At 40.1% G+C, this 19482-nt stretch overlaps 1 protein-coding gene across 6 annotated transcripts in view; it reads left to right on the top strand.

The window, feature by feature from the left end:
* The window catches only part of ncoa2 (nuclear receptor coactivator 2), a 52400-nt gene that overhangs the window by 544 nt on the left and 32374 nt on the right, over positions 1-19482 (top strand). For all 6 annotated transcript variants that reach the window (XM_053858455.1, XM_053858453.1, XM_053858456.1 and 3 more), the window contains exons 2-3: positions 12266-12348; positions 19356-19463. In XM_053858455.1, coding sequence (XP_053714430.1) covers positions 19375-19463 — 89 coding nt within the window. In that variant the 5' untranslated portion in view covers positions 12266-12348; positions 19356-19374. The remainder of the gene's footprint in view (positions 1-12265; positions 12349-19355; positions 19464-19482) is intronic.

Raw genomic sequence — 19482 nt, 5'->3', positions numbered from 1 at the left:
GCTCTCCTGGCTGAGTCAGGGCACTTCCCACCAGCGTGGCTTTAAACTGCGACTGATATCATTTGTTGTTGATATTCTCGGACATATGCTACCGAATACACACCGAACCCCATGGTAATTTCCCTCCCACTGTCATGCTAAAACTGTTCAGGCAAAGTGTCAGCACCTGAGACTCCCGTCCATCTCACTACCCGAGTCCTTCAAAACTGCTGGATTCTGTCAACTTCTTCATGCGCTTGGATATTGAAACATCACGCGTCTGTCGCTGTTTCACCTTTGCATCTAAGCGATGTCTTGATATGCATTCATAACCTTGAGGGAGTGAAACTTTCCCATATGCGAAGTAGTCAATACTTGTCGAGCACATATGTTGAGATGAGATATTTTTATTTAAGTTTTTTTAAATGGTCTTCGCGTGTCGATGTGACAACAGCGGTGACAGTTAATGTCTTGTTCTGTTGTTTCAATTTTACTGCTGTTAATAATCGTTCTCATGCCTCGTCACTGAACCTGAATTTCATTGGAGGGATGCAAAAGGGTTGCAGTCTTAATGCCCTCTTTGAGGTATATGGTGATCCATAGCTTTTTTTGTTGTTGCCTGGAAACACAAGTCAACCTGAGGCCCATGGGCTAACTCCTTTTCAAGGCATTTTATATGATCTACTGGAGCAGTTTTGGCATTTGACTGGCTCATTTCTGGCCTGCAGAAATTATGATGAAAAGATTAACAGAGAATTATTTGTGCACTTCTTTTGTTATGAGGGCGAGTAGTGAAAGTGGTGAAGTACTGTTCATCTATTTTGAACCTGCACCTTCTTCTGCCGCTTAACCGGGGTCGGGTCGCGGAGGCAGCATTCGTAGCAAGGAAGCCCAAACTTCCCGATCCGCACAAACCTCCTCCTCTTCCCAGGGGAGATATATATATATATATATATACTTTTAGTTTTTGGCACAACTTAAACTTGAAATATTAATACATTTTTATGCACTTTTTTTTGGTTCACATCGGACTAAATGAGGGCTGAAAGACACATTTAGCTGTGCAATGTTTGTTTTCAGTTAAAATATATACAGTTCAGTTCAGTTATTTTTGCTTCAGTGGTCTTGTACACAGTATTTGTTATCAGTTACGTTTTCACTTACCTATTTTACATCCTAGTCATTCATATGCTCAGTTGTATTTTGTTGATGAACCAGTCAAGGTTATGATCTGCTCATGTATTGTTTTGTTTTTGCTGATTGTTGGGCAAATTGAAAATATTTTGAAAATGTTGTTTGAAAATATTACTGGCAAATGAATGTGTCATGGTTATTCAATGGCAAGACTGACATACTGTAGTAAGAAATTGTTTGCTATCACGACATTCTAATGTGCGTGCTTGTTGTGGTGTTGCATTTCAAAAAACTGGAAAGTGTCTTAAATCGACAGGAACTCCCACAGGCTTTGTTGCCCAGATGAGGGAGACTAAACCTGAATGCAAAAAAATACTCTGCAAGACGCTGATGCAGTGTGAGGGAATGTGGCTCAGGGCTTTGCCATTGTTGTGCCTGTGTTGTGCGCTACTTCAAGCTCTCCTGCTTGACTGGTTCCGGACTATACAGGCGGACAGCTTCTGCCGTTTCAGTGATCCTCAATCCTCCTCTCAGTAATGCCAGGGAATGCATCCTGTGGAACCAGTTGAGCAGTTTCAGTTGCATCACTCTTCCCACCTGATGGTGCGCAAGGCTCCTGTCACATCATTGACATTTTGTTTTACATGACATGCTGTGGAGCTGCGGTTTGGATGCGAGTGCCTCTGTGAGTAGATGCAACGTAACGTGATGGATCATTGTCCCACTTACTGGTCGGCGTCTTGTAAAGTTAATTGAAACGTTGTTATAGTCTGATGAATAGACTTTATATAGAGTTTTTTTAAACCACATGAATAGTTTTCTCAGTATGAGGGGTCTATATTACCAAATGTAACAGTAATAACCTTTTATTGTCTCTGTTTATTGTTATGTTCAATGAAATAACCTTTGCTTTGAAGATCAAAAGGGACCTTACTTTATGTTCAGAGTCATTGTCATGTCAAGGCATCACTGTAGGAACCGCACTGAGGTCAATGTTTTATTTTCCTAAACAGTTTTTTGAGTAGTTGTAGGTGGATGTAGCATTATCACCTTTAAGTGTATTGACTAATCCTCCATTTGGTGTTTGTGTAAGGTCATGCTTAAATCATTAACCCCAATAGAAATGTAATTTAAATGTATATTTTAAGTCAGTCCAAGTAATCCTCAATTTGAATCATTGAGCAATTTAAGGTCAGCGCCCTCCCTCCACAGTGATTTGTATGAACAAGAAGCAAAGATTCGTTTATTGAAACAAAACACTACAAGGTACCACCACAAGTTCTCGTTTCTTCTTTTAGATAGTGCGACATGATCACTTGCTCAGTTGTTTAATTGTTATGAAATAATAGAGAAGATATGCTTCTTTAATGACTGCATTTTATGTTTAAAAATATGGTAATTTTTAAACTCCGGATGGCAATAAATGTAGAAACCTTGACAAGTATGTAGTTCAAACCACAATAAAACCTGCCTGGGTGTTGTCCAAGTCAAGTGAGTCAAGTGATGTAGTAACTATTATTCCTGGATTTGTCTTTTCACACTTGGATTGATGTCGTTGCAGTATTATTCTCTCACAATGGCATATTAAAGAATGACTTTTTCAAACTGTGTATAAAACGGAAAATGCTTGTGGGATCATGGCAGCTAAGGAATTTAAGCTAGAGCATGGATGTTTACACTGGGATAAGTGTCTGATGGTTTTCTCACACTGAGCTGGCACTGTTCATGAAAAGGGTGTGGCGAAGAATTGCTCCGCCTAAGTCCTTTGTAAACTTCAGCAACACGTTTTTGACAGTCCCAGTCCTCCATCACATGAGTCATGAACAATCACTCTTGTCTTCTTTACTTGTTTTTTTGTTCACCCCTCCCTCTCATGCATTATCCCGCTCATTGAGTCGCTCCTCGCAATTTAACAGTGATGTTTATTTTTGGTTGGTGCATCTGCACATCCTCCCCTTGCACTTTGACAGACCCTGGCGTCTTGTAATCACTAGACTTTGCTCTCTGATAGATGCCAAAGTTACATCACTGGCATGATAATTGAGGTCGTGTGACCCATGTTCTGCAGTGTGTACTACCAGTTTCAGTTTTTGTGATTTCAAAAAAGTTGTTCATTAATAAAAATAATAATGTTGACGCAGTCTGAAAAGTAGTTTAGAATTAAGTTATTTTGGAAAAGCCTTAGCTGTAGATCCTAACACTGAACCTGCTTTGGTAATATCCGGAGTTGTCTTCAACTGTACTTCAATTTCCACAGAAAAAGGCCTAGTTTGCTGATAAGTTGCGTCAGTAAACTGCTAATGGATTATCAGAAAGAACGTGAAGTATTTCCACAAACGACAACCCATTGCTTCCACTGTGATAAGACGGCTATTTGAAGTAAGTTCTTGAATAACCCTGCATTATTGAGACAGAAAGGACATTTAAATAATCTTAAATTCAATCAAACATGATTTGAGTCTTTTTTTCTTAAATGTTGTTGCAGATTATTATTGCTGTGTTCTGCTTGTTGTACTTAATAAGCTGCAACAGATGGAGATTTTTTTTTTACCTTTAATCCACAGATGAGCTACCATATCTGGGCCTTGATGTGTTTTTGACACGATGCTCCCTCTCTCCCTGTATCTGTTTGCACGGTCTCAATGGGAACCTCATCCTCTTCTGCTGTCTCCGCATTTGTGTTGTCATGGTAACCTTAGCGTGACTGTGGGCGTGAGCAAAGAGCTGTGGGGTAATAGCCTTTTTTTAATCATACGATAAACCCAAATGAGAAACCACAGTGACCAGGGAACATTTTTTATGAGGCTGTCATGTTTGATTCATAGTGTTGTGATTATTTTCGTTTTGTGTAGCTACTGTGTCATTCCAAGTTGTTAGAGCTATGTTAGCCCTTGTCAATTCCAGGTTAGTGCGGACATGGTGGTTTGTTGTCAATCCAGCACTGATTCGATAAGAAATATATGACCAATGAATTGTATTGTATATTTTAGTTTCATTTGTTGCCGTTGGCGTAGTTGTATCTGTTGGTTTTTATGCTCCTTGACCTCATTGTTGCCAGGGTATTTTATTTCACAATCTTAACACTGACTTGCATTAGGTTAAAGTGCTGTCATAACTATTGTTAATAGCTGTATGAAAGTATTGATCGTTCTTCCTGGACATAAATAGGCTGCTGAATTATTGAATCGCCGTATTCGTAATTGTCATGTATTGCAGCGAATTTCTACCTCTGGTCAGTGAAAATGTTACATGAGCCAACACGTATGGAGGACAGCATTAATTTGCCAAATAAATTAACCCAAATGCACTTGAAAAACTGTTGGCAGAAAAGTTTTGGCACCATTCATGGCTATAGAACTGTGGCGTTTGCATACAATTGTGTTAAGAGGTGGTTCTCCTCCACACTTGTAGGTGAGTCAAAGAAAGGTACATATTGATCTCCCAAGTGAAATGATACTGTATAGTGGCACATACCTCCCTATTGACTTGAAGGTGCCCTCAGCCATTCAGGATTAAACTAAGGTCACATGACAACATCTGTGCATCTATCACAAGTTTTCTTATTTCAGTTCTTTAGCAAATCTTGAAACACTGCACTCTACTGAGGGATGCTAGAAAGTTACCTGTACAAATTCATTTGGCATGAGTCTTTCACTTTTTTTATGTATTAAAGCTCACACCTGCATTGACTGAAGTATACAAAGTCTTAAATATTTTTAACAAGGTACAACTTTGTGTAAAATGATATAGTAGATGAAATAAACACGAGTGGGTGTGAACTGTTGTACTGCACAACAGCGTAAAAAGGAAAAAAATAAGAGTACGTGAATGACTTCAGTACTGAGGAGATTTGCATATAAATCATTTATACTTAAAATATTTTCGCAGATCAGACATTTATCCAAAAGAGCATGGAAGCTCTGTGGGTAAATATTGTCGTATTAACTGCTGATTGTTAATATCATGAGTGGGTTCAGCAGCTTTCCTGCCGCTACACTGTACTTGTGCCACTGTTCGTTAGCATGTGGTTGGCATCCTTCCCACTGCACAGGGTGGAATCCTTGGCTTTGAGGGAGGTAGGGAGGGAGGGAGAGGGAGAGAAGTTGGATTGGGCTGCCTGTTCTATGTGAGTGGGCGGGCTTATTATATGTGAGCAATCCATAACAAAATCACTCCTTATTTTGGAACAGAGGTAAATGACACTTTCTTTCCCAACAATGTCAGTTGTAAGTCAAACGGCTCATGGGTGAACATGCAGCTTTTCTCTTCACTCATCCAGAAAGACAGATTGGAACAGGAATGTTGGGATTCAGCTGCTCCTAGTGGAGAGTGTACACATCGTGGGGTCAAACTCTGAACAGTGCTGGATAGCTGGCTGTCTGCTGACTCGGCACTGCTTCACCGCTGACCTATAATATGGTTTACCTTGCTACATCTTTGCAGTATCCAGCCCTGAAGAGAATCCCCTCAGCTGACCCTCATTCTTCTTGATCTATGTGGATTGAAATCTTGCCTTCCTCTTTGAGAAACTGTGAACCTCGTACACTGAATTATAGGCAGGCTTTTAGCTAGGAGGGTGTCTGGGTGTCCTGGGGACGCTCTGCACTGCAAACATGAAAACAAATAATGAAAAGACGCCCAGTTTTTCTCAGCAGGTTGCCCTTAATGTCTGATCATGATGTCGTCACTCTGGTTTCCACCATGAAAAGGGTGTTTCCACCATCTAATTTTGCTGAATATGATCGAAATTTGCAGTTTTCCCAACCCTTTCGCAGCCGTAACTTTTGACCATTGCAGTCGCCATATTTGTTCACCGGCGCAATCTCGCAGTTATCCACATCTCGCGAGTAGCATCACTCGCGGCATGGAAGCGTGCTGTGATTGATGGGATGTCTGGCCCTGATGACAGGACGTAACGCAGATAAGTTCCACACTTTAAACAATCGTTTACGAAACGAATAGATTTTTAATCTGAAGACTATTTTGCCTCTTGGGTTTTGACATTTGACGTTGACATTTGATGCGTTGGTGAATTAACATTTGTCCAGTAGTGTGGTCACTTCAAGCCACCCACCAGCATTATGGTGATGTTTTGAGTCCAAATCCTAATTAATTCCCTCCTAAAGTGGACCACATTTCGTCCGTTTCTTTCGTACTGCACAACCCTGGTCTTAATAAATAAATAAACAATTCAATGGATGCCCATTTTGATTACTGCATTAACCCTTATCATTAACGTAAAGTGCTGTTTTGCTTAAAAAGTTACAAGACAGCTTGGTTAAAAACAGATCAATATAGTGGAAAAATATTTGACTGTCTTTCATTCGCATGGATAATTTCCCAGTTTGGTTTTACCTGGTCTTTTACTGTGTCATCTGTTTGTGCAGCTGTCCACATGTCTCACAATGAGGGTACTATTTAATGATCTTGCTTGCTGTTGCTTAGTTTTGAGTGTTGTCAAAAGTCTTGTTTCGACGGCAGTCAAAAGCACTATTTTGAATGTAACAAAAATGCTCTTTTTTTCGATTCAACTCATCATTTTGGTGGTTTCTTTGCTTCCATGTGTGTTTGTTCTTGGGAGATTTGTGTTTCTGTCACTCCAAGCTGCTGCCTGTCAAACTTAAACTGCTCTCCATCTCATCTGGCAGTAGAGTACTAAACACTGTCACTCTTCATCTGAAGAGATTACACTGGTGGAGGAGGGAAAGTAAGTTATATCGATGCAATATAAATTGGCCGACTTAAAATATTGAACATACTCAAAATACAAACAAAATATCACTCTGCTTATATTATCTATTTCACTATTTTCCTGAAGATCAATGCACAGACTAAAATTTAAATGGAATATAACTGCTTAATTTTGTTTTAGGGATTACAGAGGGCAATAACATTGTTTTTGGTAAGGGTATATGGAAGGGGAAATGGTTCGAAAAAGGCAGGGAAGGGTTTTTTTTTATCTGCTGCTGCACCTGGAATCCAATCAAATATATTTATTGCTCTACCTGCTTCTTCTCATGGCAAAACCAGTGCTTGGTTTGCAACACATGTACATTTTAAAATGTCTAATTTAATCCCTATTTCTTCTATTATGTCATTATCACCAGTTATCTCTTTCCATTTCGCAGCACATACATTGCTGTTTTCTGATCCATAGCTAACTTAAGAAAAGAACATCACCGTCAAAACAATCCCCTTCTCACATTCTTCCGCCAAGCGTCTTAGATCGACCCCCCAACACAATCTCCCAATGACAAAGAATCCATAAAAATATTCTTGGATTCAAATGCTAAAATCCTTTTTAAAAAATTCTGGATTGACTTATTCGTTCCTTGCCCCATTTCATGCATTTCCTGAAAATTCCATCCAAATCTGTCCCAGTACCTACTACTAACTAACTAACTACTTACCGTTCTTGTACTACGCCAGGCTCTTCCTGAGATTGTCCTGAGATTGACAATAAAAGGATGCCTATGATGTGGTTCACATCATGTAGGACTGGAGTTTTAAATGTAATGTAAGCTGTCATGTTAAAATTGGCCGTGTTATTGTGGATCTTTTTTTAACTTAACAGAGTTGAATTTGAAGCCTTGAATTATTGATTTTTGAGAAGAAGTGTTTGGATCCAGCGCTGCCTTGTTGTAATCAGCTCTGTTACCAAGTAAAGGTTAAATGTGCCTCAGTTGCAGGGACTACCTGACCCAGCTGTCGCCAAGTGTTTCAGCAGAGACAGTGTAAACAGAGTGGGAGGGAGAGAGACGGCTGTTTCACTCCGCTCTTTGCCATGTCTGGTCCAATTACATGTTCCACTGTCAGAGCAGTTGCACTCTTAATCAGGTAATGCCAGGGTTTAAAGTCACCCCATCCCCCAGACACTCTACACTGAGTATTATGGCTCTGCCCACACTGTTGTTCTCTGGGAAATGCTTACAATTTCTTACAATTAGGAGTACTGTAAATAAATGGAGCGTGTCTTTTCCCTGTCGTTATTTGGGGACTTGTCATGCAGCATTTGTGGATTCACTGTCAGAGCATTGATTGCTGTGTCACATTATCCCCCTCTTTGGCAGAGAACGTGACAAGGTGTGTCAGCTGACACCCCCATGCTAATATTGCGCCTATTCCCTGAGTCTGATCCTTGGCCCGAGGCCTCGACAAGAACTCATTTCCCTTTTAACCATGTCAAGGAAGAACTACTCAAACACTTGTGCTCACTGTAAATCTGCAGAATGGTGTCCTGATAACAGGCTTGCTCAAACACTTAGTTTTTCAAGGCTACACACATTTGCTGTGTCTTGTCATCAGTTTTTTTTTTTTTACAACATGTCTTATCAGTGACAAAATGACACTCACACTTCACTGTTTACTGTCTCTGCGCTCACAGCTGTAGGTGGCTGTCTGTTGCCATCAGAGCAACAGATGTGAAGGCACCTGGCATTGGCTTCTGTGGAGCCACTTCAAATGTCCTGGCATGAGTGTCAGTTTTCCAAAGATTATAGATATCGCTGTTTTTTACACCTTTTATTTTGTTTATTTTTATAATGTCTCATGGCTCCTCATGTCTCCTCTTCAATTTAGAAACATGTAATTATCTAACAAATAATAATAATAATGTTTTAAATGAGTGATCACAAAACTCAAGCACCATATAGTTATTTTCTCTTTTGACATCATGGTGAAAAGTACGCACCAGGTGAAGCTGGCCAATTTATCGAAATCAGTCGTTTTGATATATGTGGAAAAATATGAACTTGCTTCTTTCTTTATTTTATTTTCTTTCTTTAGTATATTTTAACATCTCCTAATGATGACATCAAATCACTGGCAGGATCGCATGAGTTCAAGTGCTGTTCATACACGCATGTGCACACACTTTGCTCCTCTTGTTTTCAGGACCAGGACCGGCCTGAAAAAGAACACATTGTGGAGAAAATTGAAATTGAAATACCATTTTGCTAGTCAAAAGGTTCATGCTGGAATGAGTGCGAAGCTGTTGGAAATGGAAAGTGGATGAGTGACCGCTCTCCAAACTACAGTAACACTTGCCTCTGACAAACTGCATGTCCAGTCTTTTAAAACCTCTTCCCTGTAAGTCAGAAGACAGCTACATCGCTGATATGTCTGAAGGGCAAGTTGTTTCAACTTGTGGTTAAAACTAGGCACTGTCTGGATTCAAGCGCCCCTTGAAGCAATAGGATTCAGAAAATTAGTTTTCATAGAAAAAAATATTACGAGTCCACTCCAAATGAATCGTACTCATGAGCTAGGGTTGTTATTAACTTGTTCCAGTAAAAATTATATCATATTCTCTCACAGTTTTTTTATGGTCAAGTCAGCCTGTTTATCCTTGCTCACCTCACATCTGTCTCTGCTTCTCTTCCCTGTGGTCCAATGGAAATTTGATTACGTCCCCAGTACAATGACTGTCTTAAGTGAACCTTGACTTAAAAGAAGCCAGGTGTTTTCATTAGGTTTGCAGTCACCCTTGCTCCATAATTAGATTGGTGGCCTGTAAGTGGGTCATTTTTAAGGCACCCAGAAGGGGGTTCATTGGTGTTTAGCCCCTCCGTGACCTGAGCCTTACGGTCAGTTTTGAGGCGTCTATTTCTTTGTCCTGTCTGAACCTGATTAGCTGGCTCATTAGCATTGTTAGCGCAGCACGGGTGTCAAATACTTGCCTCCAAAAGGGGCCCTACGACAGAATCTGGACAAAAGGCTGGATGGGGCGCGGGAGACAGTTTTTGAAAGGTCAACCTGAAAGGCTGTAATCAATCACTCAGACAAATTACAATTGTCTCAAGGAATTATATTCATGTGGTCAGATTAGTTGTCGCTGGTAGCTTTTCAATAATTTGTAAACTAATGTATTAAATGTGTATTTCTTAGTTAAACTTGATAGAAATACCTTGGTAAAAAGGTGGGTGAAATATTTCAAACAATTATGGTATTAAAGTTCAGTCAGTCTAATGAGGTTTCATAGGCTGCGCAAGACTACAACATAAAATTGAATTATTTGTTTGCATGCTTTTGTTTCCTCATTTACTCTTCCTGCTAAATTAATTGCTTGGAATTACATAAGCTGGATTTCAGAAAAAAAGACCTTTGTTTGTGTCGTATGCTAAATTGAACTGAAGTTGCCAACTATCTATATTTAGGGAAAATGGGGTCACATTAATTCACAAGTAACTGCTATTGTTATTGGTTAACAGAGCTCTAAATAATGTCAGAGGATTGCAGTTCATCTCATAGCACCAAAAGAAAACGTTATATTTGGGTCGCAATGCCCACAACTTGATGTTTGAGATTTTCAAGTGCATGCATCACTTGGCAGCTGCGTCAGTTGAATGAATGAAAGTTAACAAATTAATCACTTTTTATTATGCACTCAAAGTATGCTAGTTTTTTAATTATGTAATGTTATGCTTTGTTTTTTCTCTCCCTGCCTTGGAGTGAGAGTCACTCTGCATTCAGATCAAAGCTCAAATTATATATGCTCATGTGATAGTTTTAGAGGGAAGGGACTGAGGACTTACAATGTCAAGAAAAGAAGGAATGGAAATTTTTCTTTAAATCATTTTCTTTTAATTTTCTCTTGGCAAAGTACTTTTCTTTGCGATGAGGAAACTTGTCTTGTTGGTTTTGTTAACAGTTCTCAAGACTTCATGATTAGTTGAAAAGTATTTCAAGCATCACGTACACACTGGAGTGCAACCATTTTGGAAAGATGTCAGTTACTCGTCTATGTGAAACCATCTGTGACTATACTGTTGCCTCGAGGGGGTGAAGTCAGGTAGCTCTAGTGACTTTTTTTCCTGTCGTGGTCATGTACCCTCAAATGTAGTTGGGCTTTATTTTTTATTTTTTACAGCTTCCTGCCACATTTCAACCGGACTTCCTACCCTGGATGTCTGCAAATCAACGAAGGGGAACTGCAGTTCCACTTCACACTTTACTCAGTCCAATAGTTAACCAGTCTGGGCGGGGATCATATTTTCAAGAAGTCAAATAACCTTTGCTGATTTTTTTGTCTCCGATTTTCCTGATGCATTTTCTAATTATCCAATGGGGAATATGATTTAAATTTGAAGCCTTTTTCCGTCTAATTAATTGTGTGCTATGATTAAAAAGCTGCTCTACTCTACGAGGTAATAAGCTTTGAGGTCCCATAGGAAAAGGAAAAGACCCGCTAGAAACTCTGATTCATACCATCACTATGCAAACAGTTCACACTAGATAAGTCCACTTAGCCGGAGCCTCAGGCGAGGGATAAACTTATGGAACAACATTGTATTATGTTGAATCAACTTTACTTTTCTTTTAGCTGTCATTTTGTTGTGTTTATGTTAGTCATTCATTCGAGTATCAACTGACGGATTAATCTAATTATTAACATATCTTGGCCGACTGCCGTTTTCAGACTGATCCTTGGTCTGTATATGTTCATATATTGAAGGAGTTTTTCTGAAATACATTGTTTGTCTGAGAAGTATTATGTGCAGCCCAGTTATTTTGCCATACATCAAGTAGTGAAAGAAAAGTTGCACAACAGTGGCACTGTCAGCGTCTAGTCATTAGCTCCACCAAGGTATGTCATTTAGATAGTGTTTATGCTATTCAAAGATTACATGAAACTAATGATTGCAATAAGCCTGAATCCCAAAAGCATATTAAGCATCTAATGAATCTGAAGCAAATCTGGTACTTTTTCACGACATTCAAGTCAAGAAATATAGTACAGTTTGAATGTAACCATGCAATGAAAGAAGGAAATCACCTGCACTGATTCATAATTTGCTGATTCATAAATTTACTTTGAGTTATGATGTTTACAAGTCCCAAATTGTCCCCCTATAGTGTGAGTAGTTAAACAGCAATTTCTAATAGGTAATGTTGATTTCCGAGTCTTCCGAGTCATGTTATTTTTTTGGATCTTTAAACATCACTGACAATTTGACTAATGCGGGAGACAAAAGCATTATATGTATGAGTGGTCATGTTTAGGATGTCATCCATGTTTTTGTTGATTAATGATCTCACAAATGACCTGTTGGTGCTGATAAATATCCCAACTACTACCCTTTGATTTTGTGTCTCAGCTGGTTCATTTGGCTCGATCAAAGTATGTCAACATTGCTTTCATTTCTTTTGACAGAGAGAAGTGGATGATGCATAAAGGTTTTAAAGACGCACCGCCATACTGCAATGGCCTGAGTGACTCGCTTGACTGAAACAAAGGTGAGCACAGTTGTCTTGACACACGTTTGACTTCTACGATGTGGCTTTGCTTCCATGCACTGCACTCTCTCTTCTCACCGGTCTTTCTGTGGCTTGGATTCCCTGTCAGACAAGACTCAATTGGGCTCAATATTTGAGACCTGTGAGTGACTGTGGTTACATGCAGGGAGTAGCCCTTCAGTCCTTCCGTTTCCTATGACCGTAGAAGAAGAGCAATCAAAATTAACACGTAGCAAGAAAGCGTTCTGGACCGTCATGTCTAACTCCTTTAACTTCAGAGGTCGAGAATCAGTGTGTCTGATCGTTGGTCGACTGCATCACCGTCAAGGAGCTGTTGTCATCGTAAAACACGCTTCCACTGGCAGGTTTTGGAATTACTGTACAACCACATGACTTCTTGATTGTATACAAGGTTATTAGACATCATTAGACCGTGATTATTCTACAGCTGCGCAGCTGAAGCTTGCGCAGCCGCACATCACCCAGTCTCATCAGAGTTTGGTGGACTTGTTCACAATTGTAGTTTTAAAGTCATTTTCAATACAGGAAACTTTTGATGATGACACTGGTCGACTCTGAGTCTCTGCATCTGTGTTTATTTTATTACATGGAGTGGTCCTAATAGGCTTCCTGACGCGGCCGTCTGCCTTGGTTCACATCAACACATGCAGGTTTCTCGCTGCGCTGGCACCGCGGCGAAACACCGCAATGAAAATAGTTGGGTGTTCGAGGGACATCCGCTCTGGTATTGGCAGCGGCATCCTCTTCTGCGTCCCCGATTAGGGTTCACTGATCACGGACACACTCTCACAGGCAGCGCTAATGCTACGACTCGGCATCATTTAGTGACCATCAACAAATTCTAATGCGGTCAAAGTATTAGTGTAATCTTCAACAAGGCTATGAAAAACAACCATTTTAAGAATTGTGAAAAAGTTTTTCATAACACTCAATAAAGGACAGTTTTTATAATGATTTTGAGAAGAGAATATTCACATTATTTCTAATATTTCTACCATAGACGTGAAACATTGAAATTCTCATATCTACACTGAGTTAACTATTAAACATAACAAAATTATGATGTTGGAGACAAAGTCCCCTAATAAGTTTCATCTTAAAACTGTTTCAAGAGAGACTGTAGTGTGTACAACATATGTAATAGAATGAAAATGTAATTATCGTTATCGCTGAAATGATTATCATGCTAATTTATCATAATAATTTTTTTGTCCCTATCGCCCATCCCTACTCTCATGGTTTCGTCAGGAATTAAATTCAAGTTGTGACTTAATGTGTTCGAAGGGCCAAGATACATCCTTTTCTCTAAATATCTCTCCCATTGGAAGACCCCGATCTCCATTCCTTGACATCTTTATGCAACATGACATAATTGTGCTTTGGTCCAATTGAGTTCTGGGGCACTGCGAGTGCTGCCGAAATGTCAAGAAAGAAGGAGCGAGGGCATTTGTGCTCAGCCATGGCAAGTCTAATATCTCCTATGCCACTGTGTGTCATTGAATCACCGGGTTGATATTTGGTTTTACAGTGTTGGATTTTTGATACAAGAATGATTCAGGCTCCCTTCTGGCCTGAACAGCTATATCTTGGTAGTAACAGTCCGACATACTCTGCTTATTATAGGGAAAGCCCTCCCCTTCCGATTCTGCGACATTCTTAAGTGACTGCCAGTGTTGTTAAAGATTCATGAACATGATCAGCTTTCAGTAAATGGGGGGCTGGTTCTTATTTGCGCTCCAGCACTTTAGAGCCATTACCTTGCAGTGATTCTGGAGCAGATCCTCTGATGAGTGGGAGTGGGGTAACAGTCAAGGTGTATAGTTTTGTTTACGCCAAGATATTGCCTTTCTTAGCACTGTGGAACATACAGTTTTGTCCATCTAGGGTGAATCCATGGCTGCGTACACATATACACACCTCTATAGACCAGTTTTAGAGGAACTCAGGTGACAATTTAGAGTTAAAATCCGTATAGAGGCGTTAGAAATACTTCATGCAAACACATTATTTTGCTAAATAACCACATGACAGGGTAACTCAGTGATTCAATTTAGTCCTTAAGTCAGTGAGCTTTACTGTTGAATAGAGAATTTATTTTTCCATGCAATTGGACACTGATGTCTATGTCTATCTATACCCTGTGCTAAAAGCCACCAGGAGGGCTGGGTCTCTTGGTTAATTTCCTAAATCAATTTGATTTTGATTCGGAGGGCTCTGAGTCGATAAATCAAGAAACCATTCACTGTGCTTATAAATAATTTGGCTCATCTGTGTTGCAAAATACAAGTGTATTTCACCAATCACCTTTTGTCATTAACAACGGGCAAAACTGTGAATTGTGCTGTTAAAACATTAGCTGGAAACTAAACTTTCAAGTCTCCAATGTATTTTATTTGAATTTGTCACATTTTTCATTGATTTAATATTGAAAATGTATGCACCTCTGAACTATTTAGCTGTCATAAAAAGCCTGATAACATGTATCAGAAATACTTTCATGTGACTTGCCATTGTGACACACCCATTGTGAAGTGCAGCAAATCCTTTTTGCAGACTTTGCAGGCTGAATGTGGTCGTAGTCCTTTTTTGCCTGAATTTATATTTGTTTTCATCAAGCTGATTGTAATGACAGCCTCCCGCCTTGTTTACAGTCCTCCAAGCGGGTTCTTCCTATGAGGGGCCGGGCAAACATCAATTGACATGTTAGTCCGACACAGTGTGTGAAATACAAAGTTTTCTTTGAATTTGCTGTTCGGTTGTACATAATTGTCATCAGTGTAATTCAGCTCTTTATCAGAAATTCAAAGACTTTCCAAACCTTGAAAGCACAACATCAAAATTCCACCTCCTTCGAGAATTGCCTGTGTCTTGACTTGTATTGCACTTGGGTGAGGCTGTTCAGTGCGGAGGCTCTGATGGTAGAGTGGAGCGTTCAGTAACCCAGGGATTGGCGGTTCTTGGCCAAGACGTATAAATGATTGTGGTGGTGGTTGGTTGGTTCATTGAATCCCGGCTGCAGCAGTTGCCTACTGACTGCTGCCGTGTCATATCGTGTTCCACAATCTTGTTAATTGTGCCAGTGTCGTTCTCTGAATGAGTTTGTTTCATTCCAGATGAGGACCCGTCATCATAGTAAGCTTTGAGTCTCACAGAGTATCAGTGTGTGTGGCTTGATGTGGACACACTGTCATCCAAACATTACTCTGTGAATAACTACATTGTCAGGTTGGAACTCAAAAATACATGTATCTTAAGAGTTTTCATGGATAGCTGATGCCACATGCAGGAGCGAAAGAGGGATGATCAAGGTTCCTTTGCATAGAAACAGCAGAGCCTGACATCACAACGGAACTTTCAGCTTCTCAAATGCAGTATTGGCGTCATCATAATGTATGTTGGAGCGTGCTTATTTGTTAGTTCTCCCATTCACAACACAATCCCAGTGTGCAAAGGCGACGATTCTCTTTTCAGTGGTATTTTCAAGCCTGTCCAACTTGCGTGTATAGTAGTAAGCCACATGATGGTAAGCAGAACACACCATAACAATACAGTGTGTTTTGTTGCTGACGTCACGACATGGTCGGGGGTTTTTCAGCCACTGAGCTGCAGCTCTGTTTCCAGTCGTATTTTGCCATGAGAACAAGTCTGGGTGACTTGCACCCACCAGTTTTGTGGTATTCAGGTTTTTACCTACGATTTTGACACAGGTTCTTGCAATTCTGCATTTGGTGACTATATGTTGCGAGTCCTCTACGGGGCCATGAAGATCTTCATGAAGATATGAAGACTCTATTTCCTGCAGGACAGATGAAGGACATCTAACCTAGCTTGAGTTTTTCAGTTTAGGACACCTCTCCAGCTAAAGGCCTGGTCATATTGGATTCTTATATCGCAAAGTCATAAAAAGTCAAAATCACGCTATCAATACTGTGAGAAATAGAATTTAAAGAGGCACTGAAAAAGTAATTTGACTTTGTTGCATTAACTCTGTTTAGATATTTTTGATGTGTCTTTTCTCTGACATTCAAGCGCTCATAAAAAACTCCTAAGTGGACTTTCTGTGCAAGAAAGATCAAGGACTTATTTTGTTCTTTTTGTTTTTTGCACATCTTCAACTGCTGATTCCATCCTCTTGATCCCTTCTTTTATCTCCACTCTGCCGCCCGCCATTGATCTGGTTCTTAAGTGGGATCTTTAAAATCAAGGTTTTGACTTCATTGCGCCCTCATACACTTAATTTATCATTACTTTCCCTCGTCTGCTTTCTTTTGCCTTACCCTTGACCCTGAACTTGTGTCTCAACAGCTGGGTCATACCACAGTCAGCAAGGCTGGCTTTCACTGAAGACCACTGCACTAGTGTGAACCTGAAAGAGATATTAACTAAAAAAGCACCCTGAGAGTGCAGAACTCCACTGTGCTTCTCTTATCTTAACAATTATTACAGTCCCTTCATAATTCTGTGTTATTTTGCCATAGCCAGACAGAGGCATATCCCTCTTGGGTTGGTAATTATCTGACGGTCTTCCACGCAAGCCTGCGTGCCGTTGTTCAGAAGTCCTCCAGGCTCCTCTTCAATCTCCATTTCCTCTTTAAATTAGATGGAACCAACTCATGTTATAGACGTGTAACTGCTGCGCTCTTTTCTTCCACGTGGCGCCATGTGAATACAGATTACACACTAGTGAGACATTGTTCTGCTCCCCCCAGTGGTTCTTCACTTTGCAGAAGGGCCCTTGTTATTATAGTGTAGGAAACTTCAAACGCTTCCCCAATAGCTTTTGATGCAGTTTAATGCACAGTCATGCCCAGCATGCTCAGATCTACACGCACACTGGGTGTGTCTCTATAATCAAAGCTCTGTTTAGCCCACATGATTACAGGAATGGCACACTGGCACATGCCCTCTCCCCATGGCTGTCGCAATTGTTTTTCTTTTTCAATGCATGGAATGAATGATTCAGATGTAATAGCTGCAATGCTTTCTTTGTGTGCTGATGGAAGCTAAAAGGTTCCTGCAAATTACTATGCCAGAAACTATTGTGATTCCAGGATTAGGATTCACACTTTATTCAGTATAAAGTCATATAATCTAATTTTATTCTAATATTCTGTGTCGGTATCCATTTAAAAGTTCAAAAAACTGTTGAATGAATGTAGTTATGGATGACTATTGTACTCCTGCATGCTATCATGCTATGCATTTTCAATGGATTCTTTAACTGTAACTTTGCCCACTTGCAAATGTCTGATGTGTGAATTAAGCACCAGCACCGATGGAAAAAGGAGCTTCCACTTATGATATGCTGCAGCTGGCTTGCATTTACTTTGCAACACAGATGCACAGAATGTGGCACCAGATAAAAATGTGCTCCCTCAGGGCAGAAAAACATTTGAATGTATTCTTGCCCGACAACAAATAAAGGCATCCTGAATAAACCTGTCTGTCGTAGCGTCATTGGGACGTGCAGTCGCTCTGATTTGTCTCAATATACAGTGACCCGTCATTACTGCCGTGTCAAGGAGAAGACGGTACCCAATCATTCCCAAGCCCGTCGTGTAGGCACAACCAATCAGCACTGGAATCCCCATGGTAACTTGGGCTGGGCAGCCCAGCCATAAACCAATGGAAATTGAGAACGCCACTTGGCTGCAGTAGTTTATGGTCAGATTCTGTTGTCATTTATAAAGGCACATAACCTCTGCAATGTGCCGTACAGTGGGCACTATTCCTGATGGCAATCAGCATAGTGGAATACACAGACACTTGCGCAGCTATGTTTGTGTGTCCTTCCTCTGAGAGGACCATGGGAGTGCATTCAAGTCCTGTGTCTTACCCTTCACAGTCTCCTCTGCCTATGTTATTACCGCCGCTTCAACTTCATCCGTTAAAGCACAGACTCTGTAATGAAGTAGGTCATTCCAGGCCAAAAGGGAGCCAGACTTAAGTTCGCATGGTCACCAGGTCTTTTTTTTAAGTTAGCTGGCTATGCTAGGTGACACAGCTCTACGCTGTGTTTTGCTTTTCTGTGCTCAGGCTTATGTAACAGCTGAGCAGTGAGCTGTGTGTTTGTATCATGGCTGTTTCCATGGCTCAGGTCACTGACAGTGTATGAAAACACAGCACGAGCCTCCCTTGTTTAGTTGTTATTGTGGCTGTAATTCCAACGCTCTGATTTAATAATGGCCTGCTTTCAAAGCTCAGAGTGAATGAACAGTGATTAACTGCTTGTTTTCCTCTCTTTTAATTAAGTATCTGCTCCTTAGTACTGACATTTTATTTCTCTTTAGAGAAAACAAAAAAAGCAATGTTAAATTTTCAAATGATATTTTTGATTTTGTATATTATTATATATTTTAACGTTCATGTAGCAAGTCCTGTGATGTTACGGAATTCCCTCTAATTTTCTTCCCACTCAATATTTTCAGGTGTATTTAAATTAAGGAACACAAAATGGTTTTTTTTTGTATTATCCTTACTGTCAACACATAACACATAGCCTGTCACTGTACTCTCTGTATTGCTATCTCTAGGAAACAAATGTGCGTGTGTATTACGTGTATTCAGTTACAAACATCTGAATCTATTTACAGTCAGGGCAAAAACATTCATTTACATGTTGAAGGATTTCATGCTCAAGTCAATGATGGTGGAACTTGTTTATATTTTCCCGTTGAAGCACAGAATTTGTATTTTTCTTGTGTGGATGCAGGCCAAACATTCGCAATGTCGCGTCAACACATGCTGTGAGTCGAAACACACAGATGCCCCCCCGGCTGCGTTTCTACTCGCAAAAAGCTCCCTTAGAGTTCTGTGTGATGCTGTGAGCTGCAGCGTTATTTCAGTCTCACAATACTGACCCACCTGACAGGCGTGACAGGATTTTTTTAGTATAGTTAGTTATAGCGTGATTTTATATCTCCAATGTTAATGGATGATTTCGATCAAAATGTTCATCCAAAACTGATCTTGTGTTTTTTCCGCAGACTTTGATATGAATTGAGGATGAGTGGTGTCGGGGAAAACGCATCTGACCCTACAAGGGCAGAGTCACGGAAACGCAAAGAATGTTCTGCTGAACTTCACGGGCCAAGGCAAGTTGTTTTATATTTT

This window comes from Synchiropus splendidus, chromosome 3, assembly GCF_027744825.2.
Source record: "Synchiropus splendidus isolate RoL2022-P1 chromosome 3, RoL_Sspl_1.0, whole genome shotgun sequence".
NCBI lineage: Eukaryota > Metazoa > Chordata > Actinopteri > Syngnathiformes > Callionymidae > Synchiropus > Synchiropus splendidus.
This window is presented reverse-complemented; position numbering and strand designations above follow the sequence as displayed.